At 40.4% G+C, this 25,870-nt stretch overlaps 1 protein-coding gene across 6 annotated transcripts in view; it reads left to right on the top strand.

Annotated features, from left to right (window-relative positions):
- Window positions 1–25,870, top strand: part of ppp1r9a (protein phosphatase 1, regulatory subunit 9A) — a 231,650-nt gene that overhangs the window by 159,760 nt on the left and 46,020 nt on the right. For 5 of the 6 annotated variants that reach the window (XM_073054197.1, XM_073054200.1, XM_073054195.1 and 2 more), the window contains 4 exons: window positions 6,929–7,037; window positions 9,850–9,934; window positions 12,180–12,263; window positions 18,837–19,032. In XM_073054197.1, the coding sequence (XP_072910298.1) occupies window positions 6,929–7,037; window positions 9,850–9,934; window positions 12,180–12,263; window positions 18,837–19,032 (474 nt within the window). The remainder of the gene's footprint in view (window positions 1–6,928; window positions 7,038–9,849; window positions 9,935–12,179; window positions 12,264–18,836; window positions 19,033–25,870) is intronic. The other variant, XM_073054199.1, reaches the window with a different exon arrangement.

Genomic DNA, 25,870 nt, shown 5'->3' with positions numbered 1-25,870 from the left:
CCTCTTGCATGTGGTTATCAGTGATCACATATCCAAGGAGTTTTAAATGAAGCCATGATGTCTACCAATAAGGAGATAGTAGAGAATCTCAATATTTGCATGTTCCACTCCAAAGTGCTACTGTGTTTTGGAAATGTTTAATCCAGAATTTATAGTCAAAGGTGAAATAGCTTGGGTGTTAATTCTGTACTTGAGTGGATTTTCTAGAAAGAACTTGTTAAACAGAGAAATCCTAATGCTTGTAAGCAAGATCCTGGATTACGACAGGGGCATCCTTGGTGCAAATCCAACACAAAGCAGGGTCAGACCAAGCACCACCCGCCATAAAAACTGATCAACATTTGAAAGCCTGTAATCATAACCCTAATTTTCCAGCTGTCAAATGTTCAATTAAATGTTTCTGACATCCAGTAACATTTGAAAAATAACAAAAGTGCTAGTAGTTCTGAAGTTAAAAATGGATATAATCAAAACAGTTAGAAATATTTAAACAAATGCTTCTAATTCAATCCATGTAAGTTAATGAAGATGTTCTTAAAGAGATTGCAAAATTAAAGTGACTGATGAACAAAGAAATTGCCTGAGGTAAAAGAAGAAAATGTAAAATATGGAAAACCTGAGGGCTAAGCTTGACGGTGAAGCTAATATGAAAATAACAATATAGCTGAAGTCTGATAAGAGTCCAGTGGGTGGGAGTAGGTGCACTATAAAGCTGTGCTGAAGATCTTGGTCTTCCATTAAGAAAATGAGGCCAAATTCAGAAAAGTCACAGTGGGGATAGGAGTGGAAAGTGACAAACCATCAGGAGTTTGTACTGCACTTGTAGTTAAAATGGGAATGTTTGCTAAAGGTACTGTATTACCTTGTTCTCATCAATGTGAAATGAACCTAACTGTAAGCAGTAGTTTTGCAATCTTTCCCATTTTCATGCAGCTTTGTCCTCTAGTTTGTTTTGGTGTTCCTTTTGCTTTTATTAAGATGCTTGTGCATGTTGATTGATCTTCTCTCTTTATTTTGTCGATGCTTCCTCTTTTTTTTAAATGCATCTTGTTTTTGATTGTTGTTATTTTTTTTAGGTTTTAAATGATAGCAATACAATATTCATTGAACTCCCCATAAACTTGTTGATTTGAACTATCTGTTTTTGTCTTGTCTCTTATTATTTGAAATAGTTTGTTGTTTCTCTACTGGTCAATTTTCACAACTAAAACTGTTCCATCATGAAATAATTATGTGAATGGGGAGGTTATTCCATGTGAACAGCTTAGTGGTATTGGGAAATAAGTGTGTAATTCAGCTGTAAAAGACCTTGAAAGGGCTAACTGAAGAAAGTAATTCTTTTTTTTTACAGTTATTATTGCATCATTTACATTGGTGATTTAATCTGTTTGTACTGATTGTGTCCACCACTTCCTTACAGGCACAGGCTTTCATCTAACATGACCTGATTGATGCTGATATAGTTGTTCCTCAGGATGGAGGATCTAGAACCAGGGATATTATCACAGAATTAGCTATTTATGGTAGTGGTGTAGAGAAATTTCTTCTAGGAGAGTAAATCTTTGGAATTTTCTACCTTGTAGGGCTGTCAACACACAATCGTTTTGAGCATTTATAAAGCCAGAATTGGTAGACTTGTAAACAGCAATAAATCTTAGGAATGTGGAAATTGAACTGTGATGTAGACCAGGCATTAGATCAGGCATGATCTTATTGAATGGTGGACCAGATAGCATGAAGGACAAAGTTGGCAGAATTAGGGAGCCCTGGTTAATGAGGGATATTGAGCTCTTGTCAGAAAAAGCATGGCAGCATGTCAGGTCCCTTAAGTATAAAGCATGTACACTTAAGAAAGAATCAGAAATTAATAAAGGCAAAAAAAAAAGGACATGCAATATCCCTGGCAGATAAGTTAAAGGAAAATCCTAAAAGTTTCTGTAAGTGTATTTAAAGAGTAGCAAGCAAAAGAATAGGTTCTCTAAAGGGTCAGCGTGGTCATCTATATATGGAGCCTCAAGTGATGGTCAAAATCTCATCTGCATTTACCATGTAGAAGGACAGGGAAGCTACATATTACTATTTTTAAAGTGAAGTCTTGCCAGGCTTGAAGCATCTAAGTGGATAAATCCACAAGGTGTAAATCAGCTATGCTGGGACATTGTGGAAAGCAAGGGAAAATATTCAAAATCAGAATCAGATTTAATATCTCTGGCGTATGTCGTGAAAGTTGTCATTTTGTGCAAGCAGTACATTGCACAACATAAAAACTGTAAATTAGAATAAATAATGTGTATGTTTTTTAAAGAAGTTAAATAAGTAATGGAGAAAGAAGTAGTGAGGTCATGTTCGTGGGTTCAATATCCATTCAGAAATCTGATAGCAGAGGGTAAGAAGCTATTTCTGAGTCATTGAGTATGTGCCTTTAGTCTCCTGTATCTCCACCCTGATGGTAGCAATGAGAAAAGGGCATGTACTGGTTGATGGGGTCCTTGATGATGGATGCCACCTTTTTGAGACATCTCTCCTTCAAGATATCCTAGATGCTAGGAAGGCTAGTGCCCAAGATGGAGCTGACTGACTTAAGTTTAGAACTTTCTGCAGCTTATTTCAATCCTGTGCAGTGCCCCTCCCCCATACCAGACATTGATACAGCCAGTTAGAATGTTTTCCACATTACATCTGTAGAAATTTGCGAGTCTCTTTAATGACATACCAAATCTCCTCAAAATTCTAATGAAGCCTGCTTTGTAACTGCATCGATATATTGGGCCTAGGATAGATTCTCAGAGATGTTGACACCCAGGAACTTGCTCACCCTTTCTTCTTCTGATCCTTCGATATGTGTTCCCTCATCCTATCCTTTCTGAAGTCCACTTTGCTGTAAACCTGGCAGATATTTTTGTATTTTATTAACTGCAGGCGAGGTACTGGAAGGTTGGAAGATGTTTAATGTTAAGCTTTTATTTAAGAAAGGCTAGAAGGACATGCAAGGAAATTATAGGGCTGTGAGTCTTACATCAACAGCAGGAAGGTTACTGGAAAGGGATTCTGAGAGGATCTGTCCCTTAAAAGAGCAATGACAGATTAGGGAGTCAGAATGCTTTGCGAGTGGGAAATCATATTTCACAAATTTGAATGAGTTTTTTTTGAAGAGGTGACTAAGAGGATTGACAAGGACAGAACAGTAGTCATTTGATGCATGAACTTCAGCAAGGTCACTGACAGAGTCCTGAGTGGTAGGCTGGTTGAGAAGGTTAGAACTGGGATCTGGGATGGGCTAGTCAATTGGATACAAATTAGGCTTGGTGATAGCAATCAGAGGATTGCTTTTCAGATTTAATGGCTGTGTTCAGTGGTGTGCCACAGGGATGGACAGCTGGGTTCCTGCTTGTCATGTATGTTCATTATTGGATGGTAGGTAATTATTTGAAGATAGGTGACATAGTAAGTTTTCAAATGATAACTGCATTGGAGGTATAGTGGACAATAAAGAATGTTGTCTAAGCTTAAAATGGGATTTTGAGCAGCTGGGAAAAAATGTGAAAGAAAGGCAGATGGAATTTAAATGTGAACTAATGTATTCTGGGAAGTTAAATTTGGCCGGGATATGCACAGTAAATAGCAGGGCCCTGCGTATGTTTTTGAACAGAGAGAAGCAGGAGTCCAAGTGCATATTTTTCTGAGAGTAATAGCACAGGTAGACAGGATGGTAAAGAAAGTTTATGGCATGCTTGACTTCATTGGCTATGGATTGAATATAAGAGTTGAAACTTTAGAATTGTACAAAATGTTGATTGCATCACTTTTGGAATATTATGTGCATTTCTGGTTGTTATGTTATACGAAGAATGTCATCAAACTACAGAATGTCTAGAAAAGATTGACAAAGATGTTGCTTGAACTGGAGGGTGCGTTATAAATAGAGAATTGGATTGGCTGGATCTGAGTTTCCTGGAGCAAAACAGGCTGATTGGTGACTTGATAGAGGTTTATAAAATTGAGGGGGATAGATAGGGTAGCTAATCAGTCTTGTTTCCAGAGTAGGAAGTTTAAGGTGAGAGGAGAAAGATTTAAAGGAGATCTGAGGTGGAATGTTTTGCAGAGGTGCATGGATCTAACTGCCAGAGGAGTGGCAGAGGTAGGTGCAAAGACAAGGTTAAAAATAGTTTGGATAAGTACATGGATAGGAAAGGTTTGGAGGATAAAATACAAATGTAGGCATATGGGATTGATAAGACACTTTGGTCAGCATGAATGAGTTGCTGTATAACTCTATGAAATTGTGTTTGAAGGACAATATAAATAATCTATTTCATGCTTATCACTTCTTTGGCATCAATATTTTCTCAAAAGGAAGGGCACAAAGTTCTAACCTATGAATTCTAAGTTAATATTATAGATTTAGCACTTTCTCTTTGCTTTTGCACTCTGTGTTCTTATTTATAAAATCTCGGCATGCTTGAAATTTTAAACAGCTTTGTCAAATTGGTTTTTTTTTTGGCTTTTAAAACATGTAAGTATCTAAACCCCTAAGTCTGTCTATTCCTTTTAAAGTTTTACTGTTAATATATATGTCCTCTTCTTATTCTTTGTCCTAAAATGCATCACTTCACATTTCTCAGCAATAAATTTCATCTGGTATGTATGAACCCCGTCTACTAATTTGTATGTCTTCCTGAAAATTTTTAGTATCCTCTTCATGTTAACTACAATTTCAGTCTTTGTATTTTTTTCATATTTTGATATCATACCCTCATAACTAGACACTAAGAGCAATGATAGTAATACTAAGCTGTGTTAGGTGTGGAGGACACTACTGATTAGATTCCTATATTCTGAATAGTAGTAGTTAATCACAAATGCCTCTCTTTGTATCTTTGAGATTTTGTTCACAACATTTAATGTGTTATGTCTATTTTTTAATCAAGAAGTCTATATAAGTTTAGAAAATGCAAATTCACAATGATGTTGGATTTCCTTTGATACTCAAATTCACTACATGCACCTAGCTTTCAAAACTGGTGGAGGGCAGTAACATTAAAACACCTTTTTTTAATTTAGAGAAATCTACAGTATTTAATATGTTGCTGATAAAGCTGATTTTGGAAACATGCAATAATCTTGATCATTCACTGATGTTTGTGTTGCTTTCTTTAAAAAATAGTTACAAGAACTCTCAAACAAAATTATTGTCAAGTCTTGAATATACCAAGAAACACTGAGGAACAAATTTATCTTCAAATTCTAGCTTTGTGAACGTCTGAACCACAGTCCTGTCTCTGGGCTTGTATTTGTCATTTCATAGTCATACATAGATTTCAATATTGACAATGAGCTTTTGTTGTGGAGTTCTATTTGGTATGGTTTAATACTGCAGATAATTTTACTTTTTAACATGCATTCTTGTTACTATCCAAATTAGTCCAGACATTTGAATTAATCCCAACACAGCCTCTCAAGTTCCTGAATTGCATGTACACAAAACATATGCTGAAGTTTTTACTGGTTTCTTCATTGATCTTGCCTGAAACTTCCTTATGAAGCTTATTTATAGATGCTGGAATGAAAGCTAGAGTGAAACAAATGTAAATGCAGTTCTACTAATGGTGATTTGGCTGCTTTCTTTAGTCATGGATGTGTCCCATTGCACAATTAGCAGAATAGTTGTATACTATTTTGAAAGATAATTCCAGCTACTCTTTCCTTTGTGTAAACATCAGTAAAAAAGTATATAATCAAAAAATGAGGGGCACTGATTCTGTCAAGGTAATAAATGGAGTATGTCCTGTCTATTGAACAAATCTTGCAAGTGACACAATCAAAATTTATCAATTACAACAATTCAATGTCATACAAGTCAATTAAATTCAGATGTGTGATGGAGGGAGAAGGAGCAGCACAATATTTTCATGTACTTACTCTGATTGCTGCAGGAAATTCCAGGCAAAGAGCTCAAAATTTAATTTATTTTCCATTAGATCAAATGTATGCCAATTGTTGATTTGAATTTGTGAAATGTTTTGTAATCTATTATTGGTAAAACAGATATTTTCTTCATCTGAAAATGCCTACATTTGTGCATTTTTATTCATGCCATTCTTTAGTAATTGTACAAAGTACTTTAGGGAACCATGCAGTAATTCTTCCTAGTTTATTTTCTTCCTTACCAAGAAAGAATGCATGATTTCTATCAATTTCTTTGCAGAATTTAGGGTTCCAATCTAAACTGAAGGATGTGATTAAACTAGTGAGACTGCAGTAAAATTTCATCATAATAATAAAGGAGACTTGAGGGCAAGTGTTTTTTACGCAGAGGGCGCTGGATGGAGGGAACAAGCTGCTAAATGAAGTAGTAGCGTTGGGTCCTGTTACAGTTGGACAGATTTATGGTCAGGGTATGTTTAGACCTGGGATTCCCAACCTTTTTTATGCCATGAGCACCGACCATTGACCAAGGGGTCCATGGGCCCCAGGTTGGGAACCCATGGCTTGGAGAGGTATGGGCCAAATGCAGGCAAATGGGAAAAATTCAGGAAGGCACCTTGGTCTACATAGATGTGTTGGATTGAATGGTCTGCTTCCATGCTTTATTAAGGGTTCCCAAACACATCTTCACAGTGTAAGGCATTTGCCACCATGCAGTGATCTTGGATTGACATTTTGTATGCTATTCAGAATTTCATTTGGCTCTTGTATTTCTTCTTTATTAAATTAAAAGCCTGTAGATAGTATTGAAAGCCCAATGCATAATTCCAGATCTCTCTTTCCAACATCTATGAGGATATGTTCACAAGCATCAGATTCTGGAGCATCTTCATTGTCTCCAGTAATCAGTAATGCAATCTTCATATTTGATATCAGAGTGAAAAATCAAATTCTGGGAGAAAATAATCAGCATGTTTTGACAACATCAGAGTGCTCTTTTCAGGATGCTGTTGGAGAATCCCCAACCTCATCACCTTCAAAATATTGCCACAGTGCTGCGTTACCTTCTTTGCATCAATTGGACAACGAATGCAAAATGAGAAAATCAGCAGGTAAATAGCATCACAATTTTGCTCTCTTCAACTTTGACCTATTAATCAAATTTGTATGATAATAAAACTTAGTATGTCTATTAAGGGAAGACAGGTGATTGCTTAAATACCTTTGCTGCATTAATTCACTTTTCCTTTTGAGATGGTAACAGTAATTTTAAACAACACACACAAAATGCTGGTGGAACACAGCAGGCCAGGCAGCATCAATAGGGAGAAGCACTGTTGACGTTTCGGGCCAAGACCCTTCGTCAGGACTAACTGAAAGGAAAGATACTAAGAGATTTGAAAGTAGTGGGGGGAGGGGGAAATGCGAAATGGTAGGAGAAGACCGGAGGGGGTGGGATGAAGCTAAGAGCTGGAAAGGTGATTGGTGAAAGTGATACAGAGCTGGAGAAGGGAAAGGATCATGGGATGGGAGGCCTCAGGAGAAAGAAAGGGGGAGGGGGAGCACCAGAGGGAGATGGAGAACAGGCAGGGTGATGAGCAGAGAGAGAGAAAAAAAAACAAACAACTGAATATGTCAGGGATGGGGTAAGAAGGGGAGGAGGGGCATTAATGGAAGTTAGAGAAGTTAATGTTCATGCCATCAGGTTGGAGGCTACCCAGCCGGTATATAAGGTGTTGTTCCTCCAACCTGAGTATGGATTCATCTTGACAGTAGAGGAGGCCATGGATAGACATATCAGAATGGGAATGGGACGTGGAATGAAAATGTGTGGCCACTGGGAGATCGTGCTTTCTCTAGTGGACCGAGCGTAGGTGTTCAACAAAACGGTCTCCCAGTCTGCGTCAGGTCTCACCAATATGTAAAAGGCCACACCGGGAGCACCGGACACAGTATACCACACCAGCTGACTCACAGGTGAAGTGTCGCCTCACCTGGAAGGACTGACTGGGGCCCTGAATGGTGGTGAGGGAGGAAGTGTAAGGGCAGGTGTAGCACTTGTTCCGCTTACAAGGATAAGTGCCAGGAGGGAGATAGGTGGGAAGGGACGGGGGAGACGAGTGGACAAAGGAGTCACGTAGGGAGCGATCCCAGCGGAAAGCAGAAGGGGGGGGGGAGGGAAAGATGTGCTTGGTAGTGGGATCCCATTGAAGGTGGCGGAAGTTATGGAGAATTATACATTGGACCTGGAGGCTGGTGGGGTGGTAGGTGAGGACAAGAGGAACCCTATCCCGAGTGGGGTGGTGGGCGGATGTGGTGAGGGCAGATGTGCGGGAAATGGGAGAGATGCGTTTGAGAGCAGAGTTGATGGTGGAAGAAGGGAAGCCCATTTGTTTAAAAAAGGAAGACATCTCCTTCATCCTGGAATGAAAAGCTTCATCCTGAGAACAGATGCGGCGGAGACGAAGGAATTGTGAGAAGGGGATAGCATTTTTGCAAGAGACAGGGTGGGAAGAGGAATAGTCCAGGTAACTGTGAGAGTCTGTGGGCTTATAGTAGATATCAGTAGATAAGCCATCTCCAGAGATGGAGACAGAAAGATCAAGAAAGGGGAGGGAGGTGTCGGAAATGGACTACTACCACTACCAAGCACATCTTTCCCTCCCCCCCCCCCCCTTTCTGCTTTCCGCAGGGATCGCTCGCTAAGGGACTCCCTTGTCCACTCGTCTCCCCCATCCCTTCCCACCAATCTCCCTCCTGGCACTTATCCTTGTAAGCGGAACAAGTGCTACACCTGCCCTTACACTTCCTCCCTCACCACCATTCAGGGCCCCAGACAGTCCTTCCAGGTGAGGCGACACTTCACCTGTGAGTTGGCTGGTGTGGTATACTGCGTCTGGTGCTCCTGGTGTGGCCTTTTATATATTGGTGAGACCCGATGCAGACCGGGAGACCATTTCGCTGAACGCCTACTCTCGGTCCGCCAGAGAAAGCAGGATCTCCCAGTGGCCACACATTTTAATTCCATGTCCCATTCCCATTCTGTTATGTCAATCGATGGCCTCCTCTACTGTCAAGATGAATCCACACTCAGGTTGGAGGAACAACACCTTATCTACCGGCTGGGTAGCCTCCAACCTGATGGCATGAACATTGACTTCTCTAACTTCCGTTAATGCCCCTCCTCCCCTTCTTACCCCATCCCTGACATATTTAGTTGTTCGGTTTTTTTTTTCTCTTTCTCTGCCCATCACCCTGCCTGTTCTCCATCTCCCTCTGGTGCTCCCCCCCTCCCCCTTTCTTTCTCCTGAGGCCTCCCGTCCCATGATCCTTTCCCTTCTCCAGCTCTGTATCACTTTCACCAATCACCTTTCCAGCTCTTAGCTTCACCCCACCCCCTCCGGTCTTCTATCATTTCGCATTTCCCCTCCCCCCACTATTTTCAAATCTCTTAGTATCTCTCCTTTCAGTTAGTCCTGACGAAGGGTCTCGGCTCGAAACGTCGACTTTGCTTCTTCCTATAGATGCTGACTGGCCTGCTGTGTTCCACCAGCATTTTGTGTGTGTTGTTTGAATTTCCAGCATCTGCAGATTTCCTCATGTTTGCTTAGTAATTTTAAATGTTAAGTTTTGAAAGCTGTCATCTGTACATGTGATATGTATCTATTTAATGATTTTATGAATTCCATTTTAATGTTTTTATGGATTTTCTTGGTGTCATTCCTCTCACAATTTAAAAAAAAACAGATATGAGAACTATGGATTCTGATGCTGCAGGTGTCAGAAAATAATCCTGTAATTGAAATGACCAAGTCTGGGGTAATGGTAATTTGTTTTGTTGGTACATTGCTTTCTAAGATCATTTTCATCATCCCCAATAGTCAGTAGTCTGTATTGCATCTAAAATATCACATTGGATTCCAGATGACAGCACAGCCATTGCTTCAAAGAAAGGCAGATCTCCGGTGATTCAGAAAGACAGCACCAAACAAAAGTTTCATGATTTTAGGTAGGTTACAATTTCTAATCCCCAATTCATATTCTACCATACATGCTAAAATTGACAGTGATTATGTAGCTTGAGTAAAGTATGCAAGAAAATAATCAATGTTTGCTGATGATTCAAACCTGGTTAGCTATGTAAGTCGTGGAGACAATACAGAAGGATTTTAGGGGATATGGAGAGGTTGAATAAATGAGCTAGAACTTGACAGATAGAATATAATGTGAAATATGTGATCTTATCTATTTTGTTAGAAAATGTAGAAAAGCAGAGTATTTAAGGTGTTAATATTCTAAGGGTCACCTTAAATAACTGCAATTTGGTAAGTGCAGCAAGCAATTACATAGGAAAATTGTATGTTATCCTTTATTAAGAAGTATCTGAGTACAATCAAAATATCTTTTTGAAATTATCTTGAGACCCTGGCCGGACTGCATCTGGAATATTTTGTGAAGGTCTGGTGTTCTTTCCCAAGGAAGAATATATTTCTGATGGTGGAGGGTAGTGGATCTTCAAGTAAATTGTGGATGTTCAGTCACTCAGTTTGTTCAAGACAGTGAGCTACAGAGATTTTGATATTAAAATATTGAGAAATCTGCAATAGGTTGGTCAACAGATACATATAATGTCAGAGAAATGTATACAATATACATTTTGAAATTATTCTTCTTCGCAAATATCCACAAAAAATAGGAGTGCCCCAAAGAATGAATGACAGTTAAGTGTTCGAACCCCAAAGCCCTCCTCCAACTCTCCCACCCCACATATATGCAGCAGCTAAGCGATGGCACTGCCCCACCAGCAAAAAAGCATTGGCACCCCCCCACCGAATACTCAAGCGTGCAGCAAACCATCAGTAAAGACACAGACTTGCAGTACCCCAAAGCCTACTCTTTCACCCAGATTTGACGTACCACAGGCTCTCTCTCCCCCTATTAAGGGAAAAAGAGGTGTCCCTCATTTCACAGCGAGAGGGGAGACATAAAAAAGCAACTCACTGATTTATGGTGTTAAAAGACTGTTTGCATCACTTCTGTCAAGCTCTGTGCCCAAAGAACACTGGTCTCTAGGCACACAGCCAGCAGCCAGCCCGCTGCATTTCAATCTTCCATCTCCCACAGCACATCAGCTGGCCACAATGGCCTTGAATCCACCCACCTCCAGAGCCACAAAAATCCAGCACCTTGAAGGTATGCTAGACTTCCAGGCTGCATCCTTGGCATATCAAAAAGTGGCCTGCGTGATGCCCTAAGAGCGGGTCCCATTTCCGCAAAGAACCGAAGTCAGAGCATAACTCCAGGTCAGGATCTTCAAAAGAACCTTGAAATGGGAAAAAAGATATCAAAGATAGAAATGGAGCTGTTTCTGAAGACGCAAGCAAAACAGTTGCTGTTAGGTGCCATCGTCCTCCTAAGTTTCGTCCCAGTCAGTAAATGAAAGTTGTTTTAGAGTAAAAGATCAACAATAACTAATCAAAGGGATTAATAATTATATGGGGTTGTAGGGTAACATAATTAGGAGAATTGTGCATAATTCACAGACTTTCCAACAGCTGATGGACTCTGTATTAAAAGCACAGTTGCTGGAGCCCTTTCCCATCATTACAGCATCCTTTACTGAAGCAACAGCTCTCTTCAGCATCAGTATTGCTTATATTGTGCTTTTGTCTCTTTAAAGGTTGCCTCACAATTACACTTGTGTGATATAGTACCAGTAGGTGTGAAATATACAGCATAGAAATAACTCCTTCATGCCACCCTACCTGTGTTTGGCCAATATCCCCCCCCCCAACCTTTTTTTATCCATGTACCTGTCCAAATGTCTATTAAATATTTTAATTGTACCTGTTTTCATCAATTCCTCGGGCAGTTCATTCCACATACTCATCACCTGTACCTGGTAAAAGTTGCTCTTCAGCTCATTTTAAGTTTCTCCCTTCTCAGTTTAAATCTCCTCTAGTTAATCTCCAGCTTTCTTTATCCATATACGTACTATCTATATACGTAATAAACTGAAATTCAATTCAATTCATCTCTACCCAGCTCCCTCTTGCAGAACTGATCTTGTTTTATTTCAATTCTGGGAGATTACATTTTAGAAATACTTGCTGAGAATTTTTGCATCTTGTACTATAACTTCAATTTCCTTTTTAAAAAAATATTGAATAATAAAGACTGATTGAAACATAGTGATCTACAACTATATTTAACCTGGTTCTTACATGTCCAATTTATTTTACAATTTATTGCAGGTGTCCAGCACAAAAAACATTTAGTAAAGGGAAAAAACAGAAAGACAAAGTGAAAGAAGCCAATAGACTCTCATCAGGAAGCAGGTATAATGCAGTACTATCCACCATAGATTTTGGTGCATGTTTACCTTTCAGGTTTCATAAAAGTTGATCATGCCACTTAAACAAGATGAGCCTATTAAACCCAGAACAGGGCTCACCAAATCCATGTAACTAGTAGAATTGTTTTATTCAGTACACATTTTCTTAAGGTAACCAGAGAGAGACTAGAAAAGTACAGCTTTGGAAATTAACTCATTATTTGGTACTACAGAAAGCACACACTTTTGGTATCAGTCCATTTCTTTAACATACAAAATGTGCTGCACTAACTATTCCAGTGATAGTTAATATTACTGCAACAAAAGTCCTGATTTCATTTGGCCTTGATGGCCTTGACAGTATATGAGAGTTACTGTCTGTTCTCATCTTCAGTGCATCCTGAGCCTTCTGTAAAATGATGAATAAACATTGTTTTGGTTTATCACTTTATCTAAATGTATTCTGGTTCTTTGTTTTACCAAGAGGTGAATTTAAAGTTTTTTTTATTGAAGAGCATAAATCAGATAATGGTGCACAGTTGTCAGGAGCCACTTCAAATCACTTTCTGGCCTTCCATCGCAATTTTTAATGAACAAAGGCTGCAAGTATACTATTAGTAAGCAAAGTCATAACTTAAACAAACAAAAAAGGGAATGCTGGTAAATAGGTCAAACTGTGTCTGGGTAGGAATCAGAGTTGGGATTTCAGATTGAAGACACTTAATCAGACCTGGAAAGTGATAAAGGATCATGATTCTACCAATCATCATAACATAGCCTTGCAAATTGAGCCTTTTATATTATTAATAAGTAAATCACAGTTAATAGATTATCTTAATTTATATTTCTATTGATTCATTATTCATATTGTAGGAGTTGTAATTGTATCTGCCTCAACCATCTCTGGCAGCTCATGCCATGTAATCGCTGCTCTTTGTGGAAATATTTGCCTCTTCAGAACTCTTAAATGTCTTCCCTCTTATCTTAAACATATGCTATTTAGTTTGAGGCTGGCCTGCCCCTGGATTAAAGAGACTGGCTATCTATCCCCTCATAACGTTATCAACTTCTATGAAGCCACATAGATTCCTACATTCCAGTGAGAACAAGCACAACTTATCAAATCTCTCCTTGTAACTACATGGAACATTCTAGTGCAACGCTTCTGCACTTTTCTGATGTTATATCCTTCCAGTAGTATAGTGATCAGAAATGTACACAATGCTCAAGGTATGGCTGGACAAATTTTATGCAACTGCAACATGACATCCCAAATCTAGGCTCAATGCCAGGTCCTATGGAGGCAAGCATGCCTTACTTCTACACTTTTGTTTAGAAGTTCAATATGGAAATAAAGCATTCATATGTTTTGTGATTGAGTAAGTCACAGTTTTCATGACAGTCCTGAGGAGACACCCGATTGCTTGGAGATGGAGTTTAAAAGAAGTGAACAGAGGCAGTCGGCACACTTGGTGTACCACAGTCCCGAGGAGTCACTGGATTGCTTGGAGGGAGAGAGAGTTTAGAAGAAGAGAGTGGGAGCAGTTGGGACATTTTTGTACACCATAGTTCCAAGGAGATACCGAATTGTTTGGAGGGGGAGAGAGTTTAAAAGAAGCCAGTAGCTCAGTTGTCACATTTTGCACGCCACAGTACTGAGGATAGCACATAATTAGGCACTTGACAAGGACCAATAAAAAATTTGGGTTCATGTGCAATGAACATTGTATGAGTGGGCAGCTACTGGAGTGGGGAGTTGAGGCATTGGCAAGGAGAGGCTAGGCCATAGATAGATGTTTTTTTTATTATTTAATCTTTATTTCTTATTGCACATTTAGAGCAGTGGGGATGCCGGTGGGAATGCTCCTCTTGCAGGGTAGTGTCATAGAGTCACAGAAAAGTGCAGTACAGAACAACTTCGGGCCCATCTAGTCTGTGCCAAGCCATTTAAACTGTCTGCTTCCATTGGCCTGCACCGGGACTATAGCCCTCCATACTCCTACCATCCATGTACCTATCCAAACTTCTCTTAAATGTTGAAATGGAGTTTGCATGCACCACTTGGCAGACAGCTCATTCCACACTCTCACGACCCTCTGAGTGAAGATGTTCCCCTCATGTTCACCTTAAAGTTTTCACTTTTCACCCTTAACTCATGACCTTTAGTTGTAGTTCCACCCAACTTTAGTGGAAAAAGCCTGCTAGTATTTATCCTATCTATACCCCTCATAATTCTGTACACCTCTACGTGGGATGTGGGATTGTAGAGAGACCTATGTCCTTGATGACTACACCTGCAATAAGTGCATCCAGCTGCAGCTTCCAACAGACCATGTTAAGGAGCTGGAGGTGGAACTGGATGAACTCTGGGTCACTCGGGAGGCTGAGGGGTTGATAGACAGGACATATACAGGGACTTTTACACCCAAGGTGCAGGACACAGGTAACTGGGTGACCGTCAGAATGGGGACAGAAGTTAGGCAGCCAGTGCAGAGTACCCCTATAGCCATTCCTCTCAACAACAAGTATATCTCTTTGGATACTGTTGGGGGGAATTACCTAGCAGAGGAAAGCCACAGTAGGTCTCTGGCACGGAGTCTGAGTCTGGCTCTGTAGCTCAGAAGGGAAGTGGTGGGTGGGGAGAAGAAGAGGAAAGCTGTACTGATAGGAGATTTTTTGGTTAAGGCGACAGAAAGGAGGTTCTGTGGATGAGAATGAGATTGCTAGATGGTTTGTTGCTTCTTGGGTGCCAGGGCCAGGAACAGCTTGGACTGAGTCCACAGCGTCACAGTGGGCGGTTGACAAGCCAGCAGTTGTGACCCATGTCAGTACCAATGAAGAGAAGAGATGAACTCGTGCAAAGTGAGTTCAGGGAATTAGGTGCTAATTTAAAGGATTGGACCTCCAGGGTTGTGATCTCAGGACTGCTAGCTGTGTCACGTGCTAGTGAGGCCAAAAATAGGAAGATAACACATTGCCAAAGAGTAGATGCAGGAGGGAGGGCTTCAGATTTTTGAATCATTGGGCTCTGCTGTGGGAAAGGTGGGACCTATACAGAAGGGATGGCTTGCATCTGAGCTGGAGGAGGACTAATATCCTGGTGGAAAGGTTTGCTAATACTGCAATGTTGGGGGGGTGGAGGTTACACGAGAGTTGTAGGGGATTCGGAACCAGAGTGCCAGAACAGATAGCAGAGTGCTTGTGGAGAAAGATGTTGTTAAGCCTACATACAAAATCTGGTGTGACTAATGTTCTGAGCTGCGTATATTTCAATGCAAGGAGTATTGTAGAAAGACAGATGAGCTTAGGGCATTGATCTGCATATGAAATTATGACATTGTAGCCATTAGTGAGACTTGGTTGCAGGAGGGCAGGACTGGCAGCTCAGTGTTCTGGGGTTCCATTGTTTTAGACGTGATATAACAGGAGTGATTAAAGGGAGAGTGGTGGCATTACTAGTCGGGGAAAATGTCACAGCAGCGCTGAGTCAGGACTGACTGGAGAGCTCGTCTAGTGAGGCTTTTTGGGTACAACTGAGGAATAAAAAAGATATGACTATGTTAATAGTGCTATATTATAGACTACCCAACAGTTCATGAGATTTAGAGGAACAAATTTGTAGAGAGATCCCAGACTGTTGCAACAAACATAAGGTTGTAATAGTAAGTGATTTTAACTTTCCACATATTGACTAGCACTCCCATACTGTAAAAGAGCTGGATGAGAAAATTCTGTCAAATACGTTCAGGAAAGTTTCCTTAATCAGTACATAGAAGTCCCAACTAGAGAGAGTGCAAAACTGGATCTCCTAATAGAGAATAAGATAGGGCAGGTGATAAAAGTTTGTGTAGGTGAGCTCTAGTGATCATGATGGCATTAGTTTCAAGAAAATTATGGAAAAGTATAGGTCTGGTCCTCTGGTTGAGATTCTAAATTGGTGAAAGGCTAATTTTGATGGTATCAGAAAGGATCTAACACATGTAGATTGGGACAAGCTCTTTTCTGTAGGAGACCTTCAAAAGTGAAATTTTGAGAATAGAGTTTGTATGTTCCTGACAGAATAACTGATCTAGGGAATCTTGGTTTTTGAGAGAGATTGATGCCCCGGTTAAGAAAATGGAGGAGGTGCATAGCAGGTATAGGCAGACAGAACAAAGAAGGTACTTGAGGATTATTTAAAAAATGCAAGAGCACACTTAGGAAGGAAATCAGGAGGGCTAAAAGAAGGCATGAGGTTGCTCTGGCAGTCAAGGTGAAGGAGAATCCCAAGAGCTTCTACAGATCTATTAAGAGCAAAAGGATAGCAAGGGATAGAATTGTTCCTCTGGAAGATCAGAGTGATAATCAATGCATGGAGCTGGAAGAGATGGAGGAGACCTTAATTTTGTTTTGCATCTGGATTTACTCAGGAGAGGGACACAGTGTCTATAAACGTGAAGCAATTTTTGAAGCGAGGTCAGGGATCCTATATAGATTGCAGAGGAGGAGGTGTTTGCTGTCTTGAGGCAAATTAGGCGAGTAAATACCCAGGGTCTGACTTGGTGTTCCTTTGGACCCTGTGGGAGGCTAGTTAAGTTGCATGTGCTCTAGCGGAGATATAAAAAAACATCCTTAGCCACAGATGAAGTGCAAGAGGATTGGAGGATAGCTATGTTGTTCCATTGGTTAAGAAGAAAGACTCTAAGAATAAATCAAGAAATTATTGGCCAGTGAGCCTGACATCAGTAGGGGGAAAGTTATTGAAAGGTGTTCTAAGGGGCTGGATATACAAGTATTCCGATAGACAGGGACTGATTAGAGATAGTCAGCATGGCTTTGTTTTGTGGTAAGTTATGTTTAACTGATCTTATAGAGTTCTTCGAGGAAGTTATCAGGAAAGTTGAAGCGAGGAGAGTGGATGTTGGCTACATGACTTTAGCAAGACCTTCGGCAAAGTTTGCATGGGAGATTGGTCAAGAAGGACCAACCAGGGTGGGTCTTATACAGTGCACAGTAGGGCATTGAGAAGAACTGTCGAACAGAAGGATCAGGGAATACAAATCCATAATTCCTTGAAAGTGCCGTCACAGGTAGATAGGGTTGTAAAGAAAGCTTTTGGCACATTGGCCTTCATAAATCAATGTGTTGAGTACAGGGGATGGAGTGTTACGTTGAAATTATTTAAGATGTTAATGAGGCCTAATTTAGAGTGCAAACACAAGGAAATCTGCAGATGCTGGAAATTCAAACAACAACACACAAAAAATGCTGGTAGAACACAGCAGGCTAGGCAGCATCTATAGGGAGAAGCGATGTCGACGTTTCGGGCCGAGACCCTTCGTCAGGACTAACCAAAAGGAAAGATAGTATCTTTCCTTTCGGTTAGTCCTGACGAAGGGTCTCAGCCCGAAATGTCGACATCGCTTCTCCCTAATTTAGAGTATTGTGTTTCGGCCTAAAATGTCGACCATTCTCTTTTCCATAGACGCGGCCTGGCCTGCTGAATTCCTCCAGCATTTTGTCTGCGTCGCTTAGAATATTGTGTGTAATTTGAGTAACCTTCCTACAAGAAAGATGTAAATATAATTGAAAGAGTGCAGAGAAAATTTGCAAGGATGTTGCTGGGACTTGAGGACCTAAGTTACAAGCAAAGGGCTTTATTCCCTGGAATGTAGAAGATTGAGGGGAGATTTGATAGAGGTATACAAAATTATGAGGACTATAAATAAGGTAAATGCAAGCTATTTCCACTGAGGTTGGGTGAGACTATGTCTAGAGCTCATGGGTTAAGGGTGAAAGGTGAAATGTTTAAGGGGAACATGAGGGGGAATTTCTTCACTCAGTGAGTGGTGAGAGTGTGGAATGAGCTACCAGTGCAAGTGATGGATGCGGGGTTGATTTCAACATTTCAGTGGAACTTGGGTAGGTATATGGATGGAAGGGGTATGAAGAGCTATGATTCAGTGCAGGTTCGTTGGACTTGGCAGGTTAATGGTTTGGCATGAACTAGATGGAGCGAAGTGCCTGTTTCTATGCTGTAGTGTTCTATGACTCTAAGACACCACAGGATTATTTGGGAGTGTCTTTGGGATGAGAAGCATTTGCATCCACTAATTGTAAAAGTGAGGCCTGGTTTCTCTTGGTTCAGATTTGCAAATCCTGGCTTGTGAATGTAGCACATTTCTCATGTAAGCTAATCTGCAAAATTATTTTCTCTAGACATTAGGAATGTACTGCTGCTTGGGACATGTTGGTATCAGTAAATTTGCTGAGGAATTTTCAAAATATTGGCTCTTCAGACCTTGGAATCCCAGTAAAGTTTTTTTTTCAGAATTTTTTCAGAAGATCAACAATTCTATTTATTTAGCAAGTTGTTTTAAATAAATATTTGTTGGAAGTGATTTATTGGTAGCACTGCCATCCAATAGATTTGAATGTTGGGAAATGGCCTGCAGAGTGCATACTTCTTATCTGTGACTAAAACAGTGGAAATCAATATTAATTGGCGAAGGAAGTATTTTAATAAAATTTTGGAAGCCTGCCAATGGTTATATACACTTAGTTTAGTTTCATGATTTTTTTTTACTTGTAATGGCAGGATCTCCAATGATACACTGGAAAGTTTAACAAGCAACATTTCAGGAGAATCATCCTCCTCCATTCCACCTTGTGTACTGTTATCCTGGTTTGGTGAAGGTTCAAAAAGATACAACTCTTCCAGCAATTTGCCATCTCCTAGCAGCTCAACAGAACCATCTTCTGAGAGCCTTAGCCCAGAGAAACAAAGATTTAAGGTAATTTACAACTTATTTTGTACATGAAAAGAGGATGTAATAAGAAGTCTCATTCACAAAGTGGAGAGCTAGTGAGTTTGCACCACTGTAGATCTATTGTGGCAAGAGGCAAATGTGCAGGTCCAGGACCTTTCTTAGGCAGGAGTTGATTCTGGCCATGAACAATCTCACAAAGCTCTTGATCACAGTAGATATGAGTACAACTGAGCAATAGTCATTGAGGCAGCACACCCTTCTCTTTTTGGAAACTAGTATGACTGTCAGCCTTTGGAAGCAGGTGGAAATCTTCAACTACAGCAGTAAGAGATTGAAGATGTCCTTTACCACTCCTGCCAGTTGGTTGGCATAGGTTTTCAGTGCTCTACTAGGTACGCCACCAGGACCTGATGCCTTGTGAGGGTTCACCCTCTTGAAAGATGTTATAATGTCGACCTCCAAGACTGTGATCACAGGGTCACAAGATGCTGCAAGGATTCATACGGGTGTAGTTTTAATCTCCCTTTGTAAGCATGCATAAAAGGCAATTCACGATGGTAGATTTCGCCTTGTAGAATGTAATGATCTGCAAATCCTGCCAGAGCTGATGTGTATCCAATTCCGCCTCTAACTTCAATCAGAATTGTTTCTTCACTCTTGAATTAGCCTTCCGTAGGTTGCACCTGGACCTCTTGTATAGTTCTGGATCACCGGTCTTGAATACCATATATCTAGCCCTCAGCAAACTGTGCATCTCTGGTTCATCCACAGTTTTTGGTTTGGGCATGTCCAGTATGCTCTCAAAGGCACACACTCATCCACCTCAATCTTGATGAAGTCAGTAACATTTGTGGCATATTCATTCAGGGTCAAAGATGAATTTCTAAAGATTGTCCAGTCCACCAATTTCATTTGAGGTTTGAGGAGATTTGGTACATTACTAAAGACTCTCTAGCAAATTTGTACAAATGTACTGTGAAAAGCATTTTAACTGGTTGTATCGCCATCTGTTATGGAGGGGCCAGTCACAGGATCAGAAGAAGCTGCAAAAGTTGCAAACTTAGGCAGCTTCATTACAGACATTAACCTTACCAGCATCATAGACTTATTAAAAAGTTGATTCAAAGACAGTATCCGTCATTAAGGACCCAGGACATGCCTTTTTCTCATTGCTACCATCAAGGAGGAGGTACAGGAGCCTGAAGGGAGACACTCAATGTTTTAAGAAAAGCTTCTTCCACTCTGCCATCAGATTTCTGAACAGACAATGAACCCATGTGCACTACCTTGCTTTTTATTTTTGCTCTTTTTTTGCACTACTTAATTTAAGTTGAAGTACTGTATATATTATTGCAAGTTATACTTTTAATTATTCTTTTAATTAAACACTCTACTACTGCTGCAAAACATTAAATTTCGCAGCATATGAGTAATATTAAACCTGATTGTGATTCTGATTCTAGGAATAATCCTGGGAACTGTAGATCAGTGAGTCTTCCCTCAGTGGCGGGTAAGCTGCTGGAGGAGACTCTTAGAGATTAGATTTATGAGCATTTGGTGAAACATAGTCTGATTAAGAATAGTCAGCATGGCTTAAAAAGGGGAAGGTTATGCCTCATGAACCTGATTGACTTTTTTAAGGAAGTGACAAGAAGAATTGATAAAGTTAGAGTGGTGGATTTGATGTATATGGGTTTTGTAGTAAGACATTCAATAAGGTTTCCTATGATAGGCTCATTCAGAAACTCGTTAGGCATGGGTTCCAGGGAAAGTTGGGAGCATGAATTCAAAAGTGGCGTGCCCATATAAAGGAGAGTTTGTTGGTTGATGGAGTGTATTCTGTCTGGAGGTCAGTGACCAGTGGTGTTCTGCAGGGACCTGTTCCTGGTACCTGTGTTCTTTGTGATTTTTATAAATGACTTGGGTGAGCAAGTGAGTGGGTTAGTAAGTTTGTAAATTACATGAAAGCTGATGGTATGTATAGTGCAGAAGGTTATCATAACTTATAATGAGACATTGATAGGATGCAGAGCTGGCTGAGAAGTTGCAGATGTTGGATTCTGGTGTTTTAAATTCTAGTGTTCTTTTAGAAGTCGGGAATGAGGCATAAAACTTGTTGCTTGATGATCATTTTATTAAGATGTGATAGAACAAAGAGAACAGGACAGTGACAGGACTGCTACTTGAAGAGAGAAACTAAAGATGGTGCCTGCCTAGCATAAAATAGCTACTTTTGTACCCAAAGATAAGGAAAATTCCATTCAAATCCATAGATAAAAGACAACTAATTAGAAAATACTTGTTCAATACTGCAGTAAAAAGTACCAATGAAAGAACAAAGAGGCTTCCAGAGTTACACTTTATATAGCCACTAGAGGTATATTAAATTGTTACGCATTTAAAGGCATTTTAAAATACGCAGATAATTAGTAGTTAAACTGCAAAGAAAATGACAGTCAGATCCAACAATACCCCCCTCCCTTTGATTCTAAATCATGTTTAGAATCATTAGATCTGAAAACATAGAGGTAGAAAAACTTGTATCTATGTTACATGTAAAATAATCAAAGAAATACTTAAGTTATTAAATATCAAAAGGTATATATTCAAAGTATTCATAAAATTATGTCATTGTTAGGCAGATTAATAGGCACACTTATGAAGGCTTGAACTATTCTGTTAATCATCATCTTTAAACAAGTAAAACAATGTAAACTATAAGACATTAGTGTGAATATTAGTACTCATAGTTAAGTGGGCAAAATTGGCAAAAATATAACAACTTATGTTCGTATACAGAAGAAGAAGAAGAAAGCCCTTAACTCCAAGTGGAGTCATCGGGACATCATCATGACAGTGTTTTTTTTAGCAGGCTCTCTTGTTTTTACGAGGCTGAATTGCTAGCTCGACACTTGCCCAACAAGGGAGTCAGCTGGATTTGAATTCGGGAGCCTTCGCTCCGAAGTCTGGCACTGATGCAACTATGCCACTAGTCAGCGATGTTAGTATACAGTGACATGCAGAAGTTTCGGCACCCCGGTCAAAATTTCTGTTACTGTAAATAGTTAAGTGAGTAGAAGATGAACTGATCTCCAAAAGTCATAAAGTTAAAGATGAAACATTCTTTTCAATATTTTAAGCAAGATTAGTGTATTATTTTTGACTTGTACAGTTTTGGAGTGAAAAAAAGGAAAGGAGCACCATACAAAAGTTTGGGCACCCCAAGAGATTTGAGCTCTCAGATAACTTTTACCAAGCTCTCAGACCTTAATTAGCTTGTTAGGGCTATGGCTTGTTCACAGTCATCGTTAGGAAAGGCCAGGTGATGCAAATTTCAAAGCTTTATAAATACCCTGACTCCTCAAACCTTGTCCCAACAATCAGCAGCCATGGGCTCCTCTAAGCAGCTGCCTAGTACTCTGAAAATTAAAATAAATGATGCCCACAAAGCAGGAGAAGGCTATAAGAAGATAGCAAAGCGTTTTCAGGTAGCCGTTTCCTCAGTTCGTAATGTAATCAAGAAATAGCAGTTAACAGAAATGGTGGAGGTCAAGTTGAGGTCTGGAAGACCAGGAAAACTTTCCGAGAGAACTCGTAGGATTGCTAGAAAGGCAAATCAAAACCCCTGTTTGACTGCAAAAGACCTTCAGGAAGATTTAGCAGACTCTGGAGTGGTGATGCACTGTTCTACTGTGCAGTGACACCTGCACAAGTATGACCTTCATGGAAGAGTCATCAGAAGAAAACCTTTCCTGTGCCCTCACCACAAAATTCAGTGTCAGAAGGCTGCAAAGGAACATCTAAACAAGCCTGATGCATTTTGGAAACAAGTCCTGTGGACTGATGAAGTTAAAATAAAACTTTTTGGCCACAATGAACAAAGGTATGTTTGGAGAAAAAAGGGTGCAGAATTCCATGAAAAGAACACTTCTCCAACTGTTAAGCACGGGGGTGGATCGATCATGTTTTGGGCTTGTGTTGCAGCCAGTGGCATGGGGAACATTTCACTGGTAGAGGAGAGAATGGATTCAATTAAATACCAGCAAATTCTGGAAGCAAACATCACACCATTTGTAAAGCAGCTGAAGATGAAAAGAGGTTGCCTTCTGCAACAGGACAATGATCCTAAACACACCTCAAAATCCACAATGGACTACCTCAAGAGGCGCAAGCTGATGGTTATGCCATGGCCCTCACAGTCCCCTGACCTAAACATCATTGAAAATCTGTGGATAGACCTCAAAAGAGCAGTGCGTGCAAGACGGCCCAGGAATCTCACAGAACTAGAAGCCTTTTGCAAGGAAGAAAAGGCGAAAATCCCACAAACAAGAAATGAAAGACTCTTAGCTGGCTTAGAAAGTGTTTACAAGCTGTGATACTTGCCAAAGGGGGTGTTACTAAGTACTGACCATGCAGGGTGCCCAAACTTTTGCTTTGAGCCCTTTTCCTTTTTTGTTATTTTGAAACTGTAAAAGATGGAAATAAAAAAGTAATCTTGCTTAAAATCTTGAGGAAATGTGTCATCTTTAACTTTATGCCTTTTGGAAATCAGGTCATCTTTTACTCGCTTAGCTATTCACAGTAACAGAAATTTTTGAGCAGCCCTGGTCAACTTTTGAATACCACTGTATACTTAACAATCACGAGGAAATCTGCAGATGCTGGAAATTCAAGCAACACACACAAAATGCTGGTGGAACACAGCAGGCCAGGCAGCATCTATAGGGAGAAGCGCTGTCGACGTTTCTGGCTAGACCCTTCGTCAGGACTCACGAAGGGTCTCGGCCCGAAACATCGACAGCGCTTCTCCCTATAGATTCTGCCTGGCCTGCTGCGTTCTACCAGCATTTTGTGTGTGTTGCGTATAGTTAACAATGTCCAGTAGTTCCTGACCTGCTTGAAGTCTTTTAGCTGGAGTATTTTCAACAGTTTTGGGCCCCATATCTCAGAAAAGATGTGTTGTCATTGGAAAGAGTCCAGAGGAGGTTCACAAGGATGATTCTGGGAGTGAAGGGGTTTACATTCGAGGAGGCGTTTGGCAGCTTTGGACCTGTACTCTCTGGAATTTAGAAGAATCTGCAGGGGTGGATCTCATTAAAACCTACAAAATGTTGAAAGGACTAGATAGAGTGGAGGTGGAGAAGATGTTTCCTATGATGGGGGAATCCAGAACCACAGGGTATAGCCTCAAAATTGAGGGGTAACCTTTTAGAACAGAGGTAAGGAAGATTTTTTTTAGCCAGTGGGTAGTGAATCTGTGGAATGCTGTATCGCAACCTGCAGTGAAGGCAAAGTCCATGGGTATATTTAAAGTGGAAGTTGATAGTTTCCTGATTTATCAAGGCATCAGAGGGTATTGTGAGAAGTCAGATATTTGGGGTTGAGTGAGGCTCAGAAGCAGCCATGATGGAATGGTGGCGCCGACTTGATGGTTGAATGGCCTAATTCTGCACTTGTCTTATGGTCTTATGATTAGTGATTTGCTCACTGTAGCCCAACAGCATGAGCATTGTGAGCAGGAGGTTACTAGCACATCAATCACAGTGCTGATTTTGCTCATTGGATACCACTTTAGCTCACTTGCACTGGCTGGTGCGTATCCACTTACTTTTGCCTTCTAATTTAACCACCGAGTTGGCAATTAACAGTACTTGTTAGGGATCTTCCCCATAAGCTCCCAGTGCATCCTTATACTGTTTCTTAAACAAGGCCAACTTGCCAGGAATCAGGCTGTATCCTCCTATTGGATCACTCCAAATGGCAGATATCTGTTAAGCAGACTGGTTTTGTTTTAAGGTGGCAATACTGAAGATTGGTGACAGCTTACTGGCAGCTCATAAAGCAAGAAGTACAACTAAGTACTTTATTAATAACACTTTTTCTGTGGAACATTGTGATAAATGATCACCGCAAGCAACAAAAAGACAAAGGCGAGGCTGACTTGAGGGTCATAGTGTGTGGGTGTGGCATAAAGTTGGAGTGAGGTCGAGGTATATTCAAGGAGAAGTGGTTGGAGTGAGATCAAGGCATATTCGAGTCTGAGTTGGGGCGTGCGAAGAGATGCCTGCGGAGGAACTTCAGAACCCATTCACCTAAAGCAAGGTTTGATCGACCTACGCACTGGACCAATTTGGAAAGGTCAAGTATGGCCTGGAACATGGCATATCAATGCAACAGGATGAGGAACAACCCAGTGTTTGGACAATTTAAATGTCAAGCTGAAGGGATTGAAAGGGCAGGGTTTAGGGATCAGAGGTAAGGGTTGGGCCGGTTCTGCACACTTCTCCACAATGTTTACAATGTTCTCTACTGCTCTAAGGCTGAGGCTGTGCCCTGCTCCAGCTGCCCCAGAGTTTGTGTCAATGGACTCACTTTCATTCTGAATGTTGTTTGCTTGCTTTCATTGTTTGCACAATTTTTTTTTCTCGCTCTGCACATTGAGTGTTTGTTGGTCTGTTTTTAAATGGGATCTTTTCGTTTTTTTGTTATGTGGCTGCATGTCAGGAAATGAATCTTAGGGTTGTATAATTTATGCATACTTTGATAATACATGTACTTTCAACTTTGGACAGTTCATCTACCATAATGTATATATCAGCCTCTCTGAAATCGAGGGCTTCTGGCAGTGACATGTGATGCTCTGTTACCACCTCAAATGGGGTTAGATTAGTTTTTTTGTTTGGGTTGCTCTGATGCTACATAAGACCACAAGAAGAGCTGTAGGCCAAGGTATTGCCTTCCTCATGATACTTAGTCATTTGAAGAATCCATTCATCTGTTCAAACTGTCCTGAAGCTGCTGGGTGATGTAGAGAATGAAAAGATCATTCAATGTTCATCCGTCAACATAATTCCTGGCAAAC

Source organism: Hemitrygon akajei, chromosome 8, assembly GCF_048418815.1.
Source record: "Hemitrygon akajei chromosome 8, sHemAka1.3, whole genome shotgun sequence".
In the NCBI taxonomy this organism is placed as follows: Eukaryota; Metazoa; Chordata; class Chondrichthyes; order Myliobatiformes; family Dasyatidae; genus Hemitrygon; species Hemitrygon akajei.
This window is presented reverse-complemented; position numbering and strand designations above follow the sequence as displayed.